This window comes from Anopheles moucheti, chromosome 2, assembly GCF_943734755.1.
Source record: "Anopheles moucheti chromosome 2, idAnoMoucSN_F20_07, whole genome shotgun sequence".
NCBI classification, from domain to species: domain Eukaryota; kingdom Metazoa; phylum Arthropoda; class Insecta; order Diptera; family Culicidae; genus Anopheles; species Anopheles moucheti.
Window position 1 is genome coordinate 72,923,820 of NC_069140.1, and position 15,216 is coordinate 72,939,035.

General features: G+C 43.9%; 5 protein-coding genes across 5 annotated transcripts; 3 read left to right on the forward strand and 2 right to left on the reverse strand.

Annotated features, from left to right (window-relative positions):
• The first annotated feature begins 1,382 nt into the window (after positions 1-1,382).
• On the forward strand, positions 1,383-6,733 carry LOC128310571 (ankyrin repeat domain-containing protein 13D). Its single transcript, XM_053047243.1, has 5 exons — positions 1,383-1,667; positions 1,985-2,117; positions 2,187-3,263; positions 3,354-3,699; positions 6,303-6,733. The coding sequence occupies exons 1-5, from the start codon at positions 1,569-1,571 to the stop codon at positions 6,562-6,564; spliced, it is 1,917 nt and encodes a 638-aa protein (XP_052903203.1). The 5' UTR covers positions 1,383-1,568; the 3' UTR covers positions 6,565-6,733.
• Positions 6,734-7,565: 832 nt separating this feature from the next.
• LOC128297007 (uncharacterized) lies at positions 7,566-9,929 on the reverse strand. The gene is made up of 3 exons (XM_053032556.1): positions 9,597-9,929; positions 9,407-9,479; positions 7,566-9,296 (listed from the first exon to the last, which is right to left on the reverse strand). The coding sequence occupies exons 1-3, from the start codon at positions 9,636-9,638 to the stop codon at positions 8,221-8,223; spliced, it is 1,191 nt and encodes a 396-aa protein (XP_052888516.1). The 5' UTR covers positions 9,639-9,929; the 3' UTR covers positions 7,566-8,220.
• Positions 9,930-10,291: 362 nt separating this feature from the next.
• Positions 10,292-10,711, forward strand: LOC128303351 (uncharacterized). Its single transcript, XM_053040285.1, has 2 exons — positions 10,292-10,458; positions 10,558-10,711. Exons 1-2 carry the CDS (start codon positions 10,415-10,417, stop codon positions 10,709-10,711), a joined length of 198 nt encoding a protein of 65 aa, XP_052896245.1. The 5' UTR covers positions 10,292-10,414.
• LOC128303343 (mitochondrial import inner membrane translocase subunit Tim10) lies at positions 10,700-11,466 on the forward strand. The gene is made up of 2 exons (XM_053040273.1): positions 10,700-10,999; positions 11,072-11,466. The coding sequence occupies exons 1-2, from the start codon at positions 10,849-10,851 to the stop codon at positions 11,197-11,199; spliced, it is 279 nt and encodes a 92-aa protein (XP_052896233.1). The 5' UTR covers positions 10,700-10,848; the 3' UTR covers positions 11,200-11,466.
• Positions 11,467-11,468: 2 nt separating this feature from the next.
• LOC128303332 (nuclear exosome regulator NRDE2) lies at positions 11,469-14,584 on the reverse strand. Its single transcript, XM_053040261.1, has 2 exons — positions 14,533-14,584; positions 11,469-14,460 (listed from the first exon to the last, which is right to left on the reverse strand). The coding sequence occupies exons 1-2, from the start codon at positions 14,582-14,584 to the stop codon at positions 11,507-11,509; spliced, it is 3,006 nt and encodes a 1,001-aa protein (XP_052896221.1). The 3' UTR covers positions 11,469-11,506.
• Between the last annotated feature and the right edge of the window lie 632 nt (positions 14,585-15,216).

A 15,216-nucleotide genomic window follows, 5' to 3' on the forward strand; every position in this document is an offset into this window, starting at 1 on the left:
GTGAAAGGTGTAGAAAACAATTTAACTTTCAATTAAAACAGATGGTTTATTTGTGATATAGACGTTTAGAAATGAAACCGATGTTAAACTGAATGGAATAGAGAGAAAAAAAACCTAGGGAAAACGAAAGCAAATGAAATACTTGGAAGCTGTTTACAAAGCCAATAGCACATCAGTCGCGAGCGGCTTCTATCAGCTTCGCGAATCCATGGTGATAGTGTCCAAAATGCGGTGGCTAAATTGAATGATTGAAATTTGAATCCCAACGGTTTGCTGTTTCTGCTACAACCGCACACCCTTACATGCTCGTACGGTGCTCTAACCCGTTCTAATCGCGGTCGATTGACGATTCTGCGCGGGTCAATGGCGAAGGTGACTGTATGTGTTTCTATTGCGTGAAGCGGATCCGAACGGATGACCGTCCCACATATGGTAAAATCATTAACCAAACAGATATTCAAAAGTTAAACAGTTTGATTACTCTTTTGCTTTATTCAAATGTGATGTAAATAAATGTAATTAATAAGCAGGCTTGATGTCCAATTAGGAATAACTTTTTTTCACTAAAACATTAGCACTTTGTTTTGTTGCTTAAGCGTTTTAATGATTATTATTAATTGATTATTTTAATGGATTCAGAAAAAAATATAAAATATCGTAATATGTCGCATTTAAGGTCAAGATATTACTTTTAGTAAAGATTTATCTTAGCATTATGAACCAGATTAAATTTATTCTAATATCACTACTCTTTATACTGTTTGTTTGCCTTTGGTCAACTCTTCCGTGTTGTTTTATTCTTATTATTTCTTCTAGAGTCTATTAGTACTTTTTATTAGTTCTTCTAGATTGTTTTCAATTCTGCTCTTTGATTTCTCTTGTGCTTGTTCTTTCTCTTCCTTCATCCTCTTGCTTTCTATCTTCTTCTTCTTATCTCATTGGCCTTTTATTTTCCTCTCCATCCTTTTCTTTTTCACATTATTATATATTTGATATATATTGATATATGATGTATTTATTATTATTTAATTAGTTGCATATTTATATTACGATATATTTGCTTCTCCCTAGAGTGTAAATCATTATCTTTTAGAGAATGTTTTTAAAAAAAATAATTGAAACTTTCTCGTGCTATTTTTGAAAAATAAAAAATTAAATTTATACTGGTGCACCCTGTACCAACCACCCTGCAGCTTCTATACGATCTCAACCTTGGCTGTGAGTCGTTGTTGACAGTCAACGAACAGTTGTCAACGTAGACGGCACAATAGTGGTACTTGGGTATTCCTTGCACACACAAAAACTTTCCTCGGACACCAAAATCTATCCTGTTTTCCGCAACTATTCTTACTGCATTTCCCGGATGCTAGTGCCAGAACCGCGACAGCAGGTGAAATCGTTCATTTGTTCCTTCCAGCAATCGAAAACGAATACTCGTGACAGACTGCCATCCGTTTCCGAGTGCTTCCATTTGTTATTGTGCCCGCTGGCGTACAAGTGCACCGTTTGATGCATTTATTCTGCCCTACCGAGATTTTCTAGTGCGAACACGTAGGATCGGATCGAAAATGATTAGCGTTGATAAGATCAAGGAAAGCTTCCCCATCCACTGGCACGTGTGGAACAACGATTATCAGGAGCTGCAGCAAGCCATCAGTGAGAAAACGGTACGTGATGATAAAGCTCTTTCCTCTTCCGGGAGTGAGTAATCAAAAGGATCCGTATGCACGAAAATGTGATTAATCTAATTAGTGGCCCCATTGGTCGCGGTCTAATTCGATTAGACCGGTAACAACAAATGGGCAATGTTGGGGTGAGCAAACAAATAATCACGCAATACGCAGAAAGCAGGGAAAATTAATGAATCATTCAACTGATTTCCCATGAGACAACCATTGATCGGTGTTCAAATGTTGCTATTTTAGGGTTTGTCCAAGCGAATAAATTGGACCGGATTTACTAACCTTTCCTTTCGTTCCTTTAGCATGACTTGGAATCGCTCGATCCCCGAGGTCGAACACCTCTTATGCTAGCGGTGAAGCTGTGCCACCTGGAATGTGTTAAAGCGCTGCTATCCGCAAAATGCAATGCCAACGTCGAATGCGATGGATGGTCAGGTACGATGAGGTGAAGTTCACTTTGCGTGTTTGAGATTTTTATTTGGCCTTTCTTTTTCGTTCCCACAGTTGTGCAGGAAGCCGTCTGCTCCGGTGATGCCAATATTCTGACCGCAATCCTTGAGGTGCGTGATTTGCAGCGCCACATCAAACGCGTGTCGCACGTGCCCCAGCTTCTGCAGCACCTTCAGGACACTCCAGATTTTTACATCGAAATGAAATGGGAATTTACCAGCTGGGTACCGCTGATGTCGCGCGTCTGTCCGAGCGACACGTACAAAGTGTACAAACGAGGATCAAACGTACGCATCGATACGACGCTGCTGGGTTTCGATAACAACACCTGGCAGCGGGGCAACCGCAGCTATATCTACAAGGGCCAATCGAAAACGGCCAGCATGATCGAGATCGATCACGATACGGGTGAAGTGTCGGTGGAGCATATGCGCAACATCGAGGAGGAAAACATCGACGGCATTCGGCCGAGCCGGGAAGCGGTGAATCTGCGTCTCCAGGCACCGGTCATCTGTAACCACATCGACATGGACAAGATCAGCTTCGAGCGCAACAAATCCGGCTTCTGGGGTTGGCGCAGCGAGAAGGTCGAATCGATCAACGGGTACGAGTGTAAGGTGTACGGTGCGAGCAACGTGAAGTTTATAACGCGCACCCGCAACGAACATCTCGGCAATGAGCAATCACGGGTGAAAAATTCGCGCACTCCCCTGCAACACTTCCTCGGCATGACGGAGGAAGATTACGATCATGCCGCGGTAGCAGGATCGAGTACAAGTGCACTTAGGGAGCAGCAGCCTGCCGTCCCGCCCTCCTACAGCCCTGAGGACGATCGGTCACCGGATGGGGCGGAGGGAGAAAGTAGTGGCGCACAGGATGCGGCACCCTCGGCCGAAGAGTACTTCTCCGATATGGACCTAAACGGGCGGGACGTTGGCAAACCAAAGCGAATCACTGCCAAAGAGCAAATGTTTAAGGCAAACATTTGGCTGAGCGAAGAGTTTCCGATTAAGCTGCAGGAGCAGGTGTTACCGATACTGGATCTCATGTCTACGATGGCCAGTCCGCACGTTTCAAAGCTGAAGGACTTCATAACGATGCAGCTTCCGTCTGGATTCCCTGTTAAAATTGGTACCCTATACGCATAAGGCCACAATTCGTTGTCCTACGTGGTAGCATTGGAATCTAATTACATTGTTTGTTTGTTGTTTTCTTTTCTAGAAATTCCACTCTTCCATGTGCTGAACGCAGTTGTTACGTTTGGGAACGTGTTTGCGATCGAACATCCGGTCCCGCACGTCAGTCACATTCGCGAGAGTGACGACCGGGTAACGTGCGTTATTGATGATGCATGCTTCGAAGCACCGAGTGGATACGGTGTCCGGCGTGGTATTGCCGACTTCCGGCAACAGCTCACGTTCGAGGATGAGGACGAACTGATGCAGTTCGCCATACAGCAGAGTTTGGTAGATTCGGGCAGTGAGAACGATAAGGTCGACATCTGGGAAGCACTGAAAGCACCGCGACCGCTGACACCCCAATACTATGAGGACGAGCAACTGCAAAGGTAAGGTGTGGGAAAAGGGCTCCGCGATCCACCAGATACATAAAGGGATTGTGGAATGCATTTTCAATAGTTGATGCAATGTTAACGTTTATTTTTTTTTTTCAAAGTTATTTTCTTGCCCCTTACTCTAACTCTTCCAACATTTTAACATCGTAACCCACTATTTGGATTTTTAATATTCTACGTTTCTTTTCTCTTTTCCCATTTGTTCTACAATGGAATCTTTCGTTTGTTTTGCACACCACAATTATCAACTAATTCGCGTTCCCCATTTGTATGTTGTGTGTGTTGCGCCCTTTGTGCAATGTAATGCTATGATGCTTTGTTCTCTCGGTGCACAATTATCACCGTTGTGTCATCATGCACGCAAATTATCTTGCTGATGTTGAATTTGCTTATCGTACTTTGTGCTTCTTACGCTACCCGGTAGTTCCTCGAGCCGAGCCACTTCTCCCGAGACGAAAAAATCGGGCTCCCTAATGGGTGGCATGTTGCCGGCTTCGATCGCTAGAAGTCCACTGAAGAAATTGTTTTCCAAAAGTTAATCCATTTTGTGCTTCGTTTAGTGTTTGCTGATCACGATGAGTTAGCTTTAGTGACAATCAGATTTTGAAAACTCTTCTGGACTAAATGTTTCTCATTTAGTTACAATTTTTTTTGAGATTCTATAGTTATTCTATAGTAATTGATTATTTTATCATAACGGTCAATAGTTGTTTTTTTTCAGTCACTTATGAAGCCATTCATTTTAATAATCTTACTTATTCTTGTTGTAGCAAACTTTAAAATTTAAAAAGGACCAGACAAAGTAGACAAAATATCAAAGCCTTTACTCATTCAACAATCAACACGTTAACGATGGATTTAATAAGCGAATGATAAGACAAGGAGACGAGGAGTGTTTGCTTTAGAGTAAAAGAACTGAAATCGTGCATGTTATGGTAGAGATTATACACGAATGCTGATAGAACACGACCAGAGTTTTTAACGTTCTAAACCTTATAGACAGTCCCGATTTTGAAAATCAGTAACGACAAAGAAGTTTGGGAATTACATCATAGACTGATGATTTTTCAAAATACCTCCCGCCGTGGTCAAATCTTGGACTTTTATCAAATAGTTTACAGCTGCTTTGAGATATGAACTGTGTTTGAAATTGTGGAAAATCTTTCAGTTGTGTAGGAGAGAAACATCCGGTGGAAGATTTTATGCCACGTATGTGTAGAAGGACAATGGAGGATCCATTCCAATGATATGAGTGCAATCTGCACGAAGACATCATTTAGTGTAAACTCTGGTATCACCGTGCGAGTTCTGCCACATGCTAATTCTTGCAGTGATATTTATAATTGAGAAGATAGATGTACGCTTCTTGGAGTGTAGGCTGATGATGGCGCTGCATCGCTCGAGGATTAGTAGATAAATTTCAATGGGCGCTTAGCTGCCGCCTGCTTGGAGATCCTGGATGTAGTTATCAAACTCTAAAGTAAAGTTACCGCGGAACCCTAATTTTTAGCCACAAATTATATAAATCTCATTAAATTCGCTAATGTAATAAGGTAATTATTTCCTTGCTTATTGCATCAGTTTCTTTCATTGCCCATTGTTATAGCAAATTGATAATTTACTTTAGCGAACATTATATTTTATTTCTTATAGTTTACTTAAATCGTGGCCGCTGTTTTTTTTTACAAAATGCTTTTTAAATATAATAAGTATAAAAATAATTATATCGTTTAGCTGGTTGTTTAAAACAACGAAGAGGTTATAAAATATTTTAATCTTATCGTAGTTATGGAACAACTCATAATAACTTGTGGGAATCTAAATCTGGAATCTTAAACAGAGAGGCATTAACCTTTGTGCATTTTTCATATTAAGTAATTTTGAATGTACTGTAATGGTACTGTAATCGTTGTATACTTCTTTACCGACATAACAACCTCAGGTCCAATGTCTGCCATTCCTAACTTTCTTTGACAGTCAGCCCAGCGTATTGGGCATCGGTCCGAGTGAGATTTTGGACTGGTCCTGTCTTTTAAAGACCTGCGTCGCTATCAAATAAACCGCCGGGCTTCTCCATTACTACTACCACTGTTATTACTATCGCTTCGACTGTACTACAACTACTACTACTACTATACTACTAAATAATATTACCATTTGCAGAAACCCTATCATATTTCCAAATTTCCTTTACGTGAAACAGGTGCAGTAATGAAGCCGTATATGATGCATTTATTTTTAACTTGTCCACTATCGGAAAACTATCATAAAAAATTACACCATCTAACGTTAAACGACATGAATTAAGTTAAATTGCTTATATTTATTGCTTACGCTACATTAGCAATACTATTAGAAGCTAGTAATTCGATGAATAAGTAATTTGTTTCCTCCCCTACAGAATTTGCAACCGTTGCCATACTCTTTCTATACTGTTTTTAACTGCGTAGGCTTGACAGCTGTATTAGTTTTAAACACGTAATTGCGTCTTTCAATTTTCACCTTCATAAACAACTTCCCACTACCCGTGTATCGCTAGTTACAGAATCAAAAAAACCCACACCATGGTTCGCTTCTCTATGTTGTGTAATTCACAGAGCTTTGCAAGAATCACTGATAACCGGATTTCTAAGCAGTAGCACAACGACCGGTACAGCACTACCACCCGCTTTAGCCCTCGATCATCAAGCGGCACCGGTCGCCGTCGACGAAGCCGACAGCGTTCCCGACTATCTCGATCCGAACCTAGAGCTGGCGATAAAGCTCAGCCAGGAGGAGGAAACACGCCGCGCAGAGGAACTGCAGCGCGAGGAGGAAATGTTGGCCGAAGTGTTGCGGCTTAGCTTGCAGGAGAAATAGGACACCGGTTCACCAGCAACACAACAAGCTTCCGGATGATGGCTGGATGTCGCGCCCTGATGGGTCGCTGTTGCGGCAATCAATGCGGTGACATTAAGAAGGTGGAACGTGTGGACGACCTCAAAATTCCCTGGTGCTAGATGGGAAGCCAATGTTGGCGAGGCGCGAGAAGATGAGCATTACTTGATTGAAGTTATCCACGCGGTAACGAAGCGACAGCAGTGCCGCTTAAGGTGGCAAACTTGTTGAACCTCGCGTACAACTGTTTTGCGTGTTCCACGTAGGAGGTTTTGTCCTACACCAACCATCCCACTTTAAAAAAAAACCAATTGGTGCGCTGCGCTGCCCTCCCTAGTGCGTAATGGGAACCCCACCCAACACTTAACGTCCAGTAGCTTCTTATTTATTAGTACGAATCAAATGATTTGATTGGCCTGTGTAGAGCAACAATGCAAAGTATGGCTTTATTGATGGCCCATTCCCGTTTCGAAAGATTCTGCGCTACACGCAACCGGTACAAATGCCCCATTCCCCCCTCATTATTTGCCCGCAGATTAAGTGTACAAGCGTACAGCACCTTTTGTATATAGGGAAGGTGTGCTAATAGTATAAGCAAACAAAGAAGTATAATGTTTCCTGGTAACATGTAATGTTGACTATGATCATCATGTGCGCCAAAGCTGATCTTGCGTGTATAGCTATTAATCGTTTGTATACTACCTGAAACGCGTAAATAAGAGCAAGAGTTAAACAAAGCAAACTAAAAGGAAATACAAAAACTATTTTATACTAATCGCTTCATAATCACAGTCAATAAATTTTATCTATTTATACTAAACGTTACGCGTGTTTTTGGTCTATCTTACTATTACGCTGTTGATTGAGGTATTGTAAATACTGGTATGCATGCACAACGTTTCTTCTTTCTTTCCTTCACTTTTGGTTGGAAAAATGTTTTTTGTAAAGCAAAATTATCTCATGGTTTGTTTTTTTTTGTTTAATTTACGCTTTAATACAATCATTTTTTCACAGTTTACTGTTATGTGTGTGTGTGTTGTTGTGTTGTCTAAAGGCAACAAAATTGAGTAAAGGAAACGTAACCGCGTACCACGAGGGGGATGCCACGTAAATCTGTGTCCACGTGTCCAACGTGGCCGTTCGGTGTTACAGGGTGTTTTCGGTTTAGCGGTACGTGTTCTGTATCCTTTTTCCTGACTGAAACCTATTAATTGTTTTGGTAAAACATACATCGTATCCTTCTTCCGTTCTGATCCGTTTACACACTGGTACACGTGTGGAACAGTCTACGCGCTAGTAGGCTGTGCGGAGGATCCAAAGGGGGTGGTGCGGAAAGGTCACGCGTAAAAGGACTTTGTTAACCATTTGCTTGACTTTTGAACACACAAAATGTACTATTTACAATCATCACATCAAAGCAACAGTGGTTTTTGTTTCCACTTGTGATCGTGAGGTGGCTGTTTGCTATACTGCGTAACGCCAGTAACGCTTTATTCTTTCAGCGACATTCAACATCCAATCGTTGTAAACCGAGGGGTTAGTGCATCAGAGAGAAGAAGCAAACAAAAAAGGAAGGAAAAAAACAAGACATAGTAAATGCAACTACAACGACGCATCGTTCATGCGCCAGCTGGTAAGTTAAATATCGTCGTAATCCTCATCCATTCCTGGGATGGTAGAGGATAGGGTTGCGAAGAGCGGTGGTGCCGCTGCCACCGGGCTTTGGACAGCTATTGGGCTGATCGCTGCGGAGCTGGTGGTGGGTGATGCATAATGTTTACTCATTCCACCTCCAGCCTCCGTAAGTTTCTTCGGTGTCCCACCGTCGCCGGTCGGAGGGCCGCCGGTTGCTAAGCTGCTGAGATCAATTTTGATCGTGGGTTGCGTTGTCGCCGACCGTCGAGAGCTCCCATGCGGGGACGCGCTCGTCGCCGGCAATCTTAGGTTAGAATAGTCCAGCTTTATGACTGGTTCGAGGGACGCAACCGTCGATGGGACCATCGTCGACGGTGCTGCTGCGAGTCGTTCGAAGTTGTACGTTATCTGTGGCGTTATGGCACCGGACGTTTGGGTCGTACTTTTGACGGTCGGGCTCGATACGGCAGGGGACGTGACCATGCCGGCCACTGTCGGGAGGTTTGGTAGGATGTCGATTTTAAATGGCAAAGCTGTCGGTGCACCGCCGGCCGGGGCTGAATTAAGGCGGTTCAGTTTCGGCGGCGGCGGACTCCCCGTCTCTTCGAGCGGTATCTCTTTGTAGAAATTTAAACTTCCACCCTGACTGAGGCCTCGTTTGCCGTGTGACTGACTGTGGTGTGGTAGCAGCGAGAAGGATACCGTTGCCGGCGAGTACGATTCGGAACGTTGCAGCGATACTGGATGCATTTCGTACGGCAGGTGACTGCCAATTGTGGTCGATGCAGCGGCGGCTGCTGCCGCTGCCGCTCCATTCGAGTACGACATGGAGGATGACGAGGTCGAGGTAGATGCCGGTGAGGTTCCTTCATTGCCGTAGCCAGCTTCCGATCCGGAAAGCTCCTCGTTAATGCCCATATCCGGGATGTTTTTGACAAGATCGCGCAAAAAATCGAACCGGCTCTCCGATATGATGCACTGCTTCATGTGAGATGTGGAGAGCGTTTTAGCGTTCCGTGCGTTGGTGATTTTCAGCGTTTTCGTCAGCAACGATTCCACGAACAGTTCCAATGTCCTAGGTGCGCTAGCGGAAAACGACAAATGTTGGTTAAGGAAAACAGGTACGAATTACAGACAAAACGAAAACGGCGCACAACCCTCCAAACTCTTAGCAATTGAAAAAGGATATAGATTATCACGGGAACAGCCTGGGCCACCTTTCCAACCTCCTCGTCCGTTTGCATTATCTTTTTGATGCGACCCTACAACAAAACCAACCAAGGGAAAACACATTAGTATAAATACATACACAAACCAGAGCAGTGCTGGTGCATCGAAACGGCAAGCCGGTGTTGTCGCTTCATCTGCCGCATACTTACCGCCGGAAAACGTGCATTATACTTTTTCTTCTTCGAAGGCATCGTGCGGAAGACAACAGTGTCACTAAAAGGCTCGCAACGCTGGTTAAAACAACTCGTGCCACCGAAAACCGTGCACCGTTCGAAGGCTTATCTCCAAAGAGCGTTTGCGATATTATTTATCAACTTTCCGCCGAATTCTAGTTTCTCCGCACGGTTCTGGTCCCTCAGGCGAACTTTACAACGATGTTGGTATGGTAAAGACGCATTCAAATCGTGAATATTTTCGACTGCTGTATTCTGTATCGCGAAAAACAAAAACAAAACAGTTCGCGAGTACGATATGAGCGCTTAAAATTTTTGGCGTTCTCAGAAGCACACACACAATCTTTGCAAGAAGCAAAATGTTGTCCAAAAATATCAATTGACAGACGGAGCAACTGTCAGTGAGAAAGGGCTTTTCAGCGAACAGGGTGGTCGAAAAAATACGCAAGGAAATACGGAAATGGAGCTAAAAACACATTTTATTTCGAGTTTGGAAAGGTGCACGAGGCAAAATCTTTTTGTTCTTGCGTGTGCCTGTATACTATCTAGAAATAACTTACCTTTCAACATCTGTACAATCAGCAATAATCCATATTACAAACTGTCATTTCAAGTGTCGCACGAGCAGTGTTTACAATCCGTGCTAATCTGTCATTACGATACGAGCAAAACCGTGTGCTGCGCCTGTAGTGTGTTTCGTAAGAACTTTCCTCACGTACCAGATTAAAATCAGACGAAAAGTTCTACTTGCTACACATTTAGTTGATGTAGCGTATAATTTCAAGGAGCTACACATGATTATGCGCCTCGGACATCTGGGCAAGATCGGAATTGGCTGGTAGGTGCGCTGATAAACGGACGTTTGCATAGAAAATTTGTTTACAACGTTGAAAAACACAACACTGCACATGGTGTTCCCTTCTTGTTACCATTCCAGGGGCATCATCAGTGTGCTGGGTATTGGAGCGTTCGTCGCGTCGAAACAATCGGTAGATAAGAACCGATATGAGAATATGAAAATTCGGGAACGTATGCGTCAATCGAACGTTGGGCAATACGAAGTAAAGGAAGCGCGCCGATTCGACGTTTAGCGGGGAGCAGCCAAAAAGCATTTGAATACTACCTCGTCTGGTACACAGTAAGCAACGGAAGCAAAAGCGACTTAAAACGCACAAAGCGCCAGTTCCAATTCGTTGAGTAAAGCAACCAAAAACCAAACTATCCCACGATGAGTATGGCCGACCTGAACGCGGCTCAGCAAGCGAAGCTGCAGCTGATGCAGGAGATGGAAATTGAAATGATGTCGGATTTGTACAGTCGCATGACACAGGCTTGCCATAAAAAGTGTATCCCACCAAAGTATGCCGACTCGGAACTGGGTAAGTAGTGTGAAGGCATTCGTAAAACGGCGTAGGATGTGTCTGATTGATTGAGCAATATGCATTCTACAGGGAAAGGAGAGTCCGTGTGCATCGACCGATGTGTGGCAAAGTATCTGGAGGTACACGAGCGTATTGGCAAAAAACTAACGGCCATGTCAGCGCAAGACGAGGACCTGAAGAAGAAAATGGGCGTTTAGAGGATAAAGCACGTGTTTCTTACACAATTAGCGTTAGGTTTGAGCCTCACAACTCCCTCTTATGTTGATTTCGTACATCATTTTAATCGTTTACTCAGGCATTGATTCATGATGCAGCAGTCTAAAAGAAAGGACTACGCTCGTTAGTTTTCAGTCAGGCGGTCCCTCTATTCAGTTTGCTCGTCAGTTTACACAATGTGGCGTAAATTACATTACATATGCTCGAAACCGATCGACGGGGAATGGATGAATAAAGGATCGCCTTGATTATTACCGTCAGATACAGTTTATTTCCTCGCTATTTGTATCATCCTTCGCGCAAAATAGCTAACTCTTCCGGGATTGCATGTACTCTCAGTTGTTTTTCCACCATTAAGTCTAGTAGTTGTGACAGCTCCTGCGGTGCACATGAAGCCCCATCTAGATAGAGGGCTTTATTCCACGGACATGCCTCGAGCGCCGCATACAACGTTCGTCGACACTGTTCCAGCACACTGTATCCGGGTGGAGCGTTTGGTTGATCGAACAACTCCCGTAAATACAGCCGCCATAACAAGGCGTTTCTGTATAGCACAGAAGCACTATCCGTGCTGGAAGATTTTAGCACGCTACCGAGTAGGTTCAGTATACGTTGCTTGTATGGAGATGCTTCCGTGGGGATGAATTCTTCCCGATTGTTTACCGTGCACGATTCACGGTACCGAGCAGCAATAACCAGCAGCAGGACCGCTTTCGGCGTGAGATGTTTCCCAAGAACGCCTCGTAATCGTAGCCAGGGAAGATTGTCGTTAAAAACCACCGTGCGCAGGGTGTACAGATTGGAAGGAAACTCATTCAGAGCACGATCGACGATGTCGAGAAAGCTGCGAAGGTTTTCTGTTGGCGGTGAGTGCGCTTGCTTCCTGCCTAATCGCGCTATCTCATACAGCTGAACATAGATATCGTACAGTTGCTGTCGCAGAAACCTGTGCCTTGCGTTCGATAGGTCGTTAAACAGGTATAGGAACGTTTCTAGCTGCTTTGAAGCTTCGGATAGATTCGATCTTATTAGTGCGAGGTAGATAACGTACGCTTTAATCGAATTGATCATTGCATTCCGGTTGAAATGTTGGTCCGTTGGCGTTCTTATGTCAGCATCGGGCTGGGATTCATGACGTACGGCTCGATTTACTCGATCGCTCAATTTTTGCAAGGCGGATAGTTTCATGGTGTCCGGCACTATCACCGTTTCTGTCGTGCTTTGGAATGTTAATTCATCTCTTTTGAGCGCAAGATTCGTCAGAGCACGAATACCTTCATTTTTACAGTTATCCAACAGTAACAGTTCAACCATCGTCAGCACGAGATGGTAAAGATCGTTATCATCTTCCACCGAGTTGTCGCAGGTGGACGGTATGTTTTGCTCGGTGGAGCAATACACCTGTACGGATGTGGAGAATATTTTCCTACACGCCGCACTAAGACCGGTCATTTCGTATTCCAACAATCCATATTCTGCGTACACGCGAAGATTATTTTGATTGGTGCTGTGGGTGTGCTTTAGCAGGTTTTTTATCCTTGCGCGTACGGGTTTCGCTTTCGCGTCCTCGAGAAGCATTTTTGCCGGTGTTGACGATGCTTTTTCTTCACACACTAAAATTCGTTCGAGCTGTAAATAAAGTGTTAGCAAAGTTGCACTCTGTGTGCCTTCGAAGTGGTCCACAGCTAGTGCGAGACTTGTTCGTACCAGTTCGAGATACGATTCGTGGGCAATGTTTGCTCTGATGTATGAAGGAGCTACGCTAAGTTGCTTTACAAACGCGTATAGCTCACCATCTAGTGAGCGATCTCGGAATGCGTGCAAAAAGAGAGACAGTAGCTGCTCCGAGTAATCCACTTCATACGCTTCCTCTTCATCATGCTGCTGGGGGAAAGGGAATTTCATCAACTTCAACGCCACAAGCGTTAGTTCGAAGGCGTAGGACTTGTTAATCAGTGGATACACGTATCCTACAACATCATCCGTCAGCACCATTCGCTGTGGATCGCTCGCTAAACGTCCACCCTCGAACGGCAGGTAATGGTAGGCACTTCGAAGTAACTCCACTCTTAACCATATCTCGTTCATCGGGAGGCCCGATTTCAGTATGAGCTCCTCATACTCGATCAGCTGTTGAAAATGTTCGGGTGACGAAAACATACCGTCAGTTCCGTAACGCCCACTAACATTCATCCCTAGTGCATGCTGCACCATTCCGAACATCAGCTCGTAAAGGCCCGCCTGCCGGCAGAAGGTTGCACAATTCCGAAACAGCTGCAGCATCGTTTCATCGCTGCGGCGCGCCATAAACAGTGAGCGTGTGCTCTTCTCGTACAGTTTCAGCACATCCGGAACGATGCATTGCGCCATCGCACACTGTTTGTTGCGAATCAACGATCTCCAGAGCGTTACGTTCGTTTCGTCCTTCGTAATAGCGCGCCGTATTAGATTCAGAACCTCATCTGTCGGATGTACGCGCACAATCGCTTCCAGGTACAAGCGCAACAGTTTCTCATCGTACGGGTAATGTCGACGCGCTCGTTCGATAAGGGACAGTTCGCGTTTGCAATTTTGATAACTATCGAAATGGATCGGATGATCCTGTCGGAAGCGCACGAGTTCGATCCATTTGTCTGCCGATTCTTCCGTTCTGATGGAACGTTCCAATTCTGCCTCACGGGCAAAAATTTCTTCCTGACCGACTTTACTAGTACCGGGTTGGTCACGTTCTTTTCCCTTCACTACCCTAAAATATCGCTTGTATCGTTCTTTTCCAGAGTTCGTACCGGTGGAAGGTGTTCCGAGAGCTTTCAGCGTACCCAACCGATACCGTGGACAGGCTGGACGGTGTAGCTTCTCAACCGTAAAGTAAATCTTCGACTGGACTACATCGGTGTAGTATTCCGCTTCGGAAATATGGTTCGAAGAAGTTGCCGGAAGTGCTAAGGCAGAACTTTCCTGTTCTTCGTTCGTTGCTTCCGACGAGGAGGAAGAACTATGTCTACGCTTGGATTGTTTTTTCTTGTGCTTCTTTTTGTGTTTACTTTTCTGGCGTTTCGACGGCTTGGTTGCGCTGGTGCTAACCGTTGTTTGATGTTCCACATCGGTTCGCTCTAATTGATTGTCCTCTGGGGCGGACTCTTCGGCATCCGTTTCGTCATTTTCAACCGTTGTTCCAAAAGGTATAAAGCTTTGATTCGTTAGCCATGCAAGTTCGGATGGTGTACTCGTACTTGCTGTTTCTGGGGCAAGAAAGCAGGGCATATGTTTAGGTTGACGTTTTTATAGAAAGTAAAGCGCTTCTTTTTACTAACCTTCGCTTTTTGTGATTTGTGGTGCGATATTGTATGCAGGGAATAGCGACATTGTTCAAAGAGGTAAAGTTATATGCTAAAAAACACTCGCGAATCAAGCGCCCATTGCAACTACAATCGCTTGTTGTTTGTTTACAAAATTCATACGAATCCGTTTATCCGGGTCGCGATTTTCCGTGCACCATATGTTTTTGACATTAATGTTGATCGATAATTTTTTTTTAATCTGGAGTGTCGAACATCTTTTTTCGGAGCAAATAAATATTGTAAAATGGTAATAAACGATGGAGACATCGTAGAATGATAAAATAATGAGCATTTTAACCAAATCCAAACAATCATCAGCAAATTAAAGGAAAGAAATGTGTGCTATCGAAGTCCTCTATGAAACGAATAATTTTGTTGAAAAACGCTGTCCAGTTCAGACCTTGTCGCAAGCGGAATTCAGAAAACAGGAAAATGTAAATAGTATTTTAATAGTTAATAGGAAATAGGGTTAGAAAAAAAGTCGCTTTATGATGCACAACTGGTCGTCATAAGTGCTTGGAAAAAGTAGCCTGAATGGATGTTACAAACCTGATTGAATTTCATATAATCCGAGTTCCACTGTTTTTGTTGTGCGGCCTGCTAATAAACATGCGTACACGTGTAGGATTATTTCTTGCACCTAGTGACACTTATGGA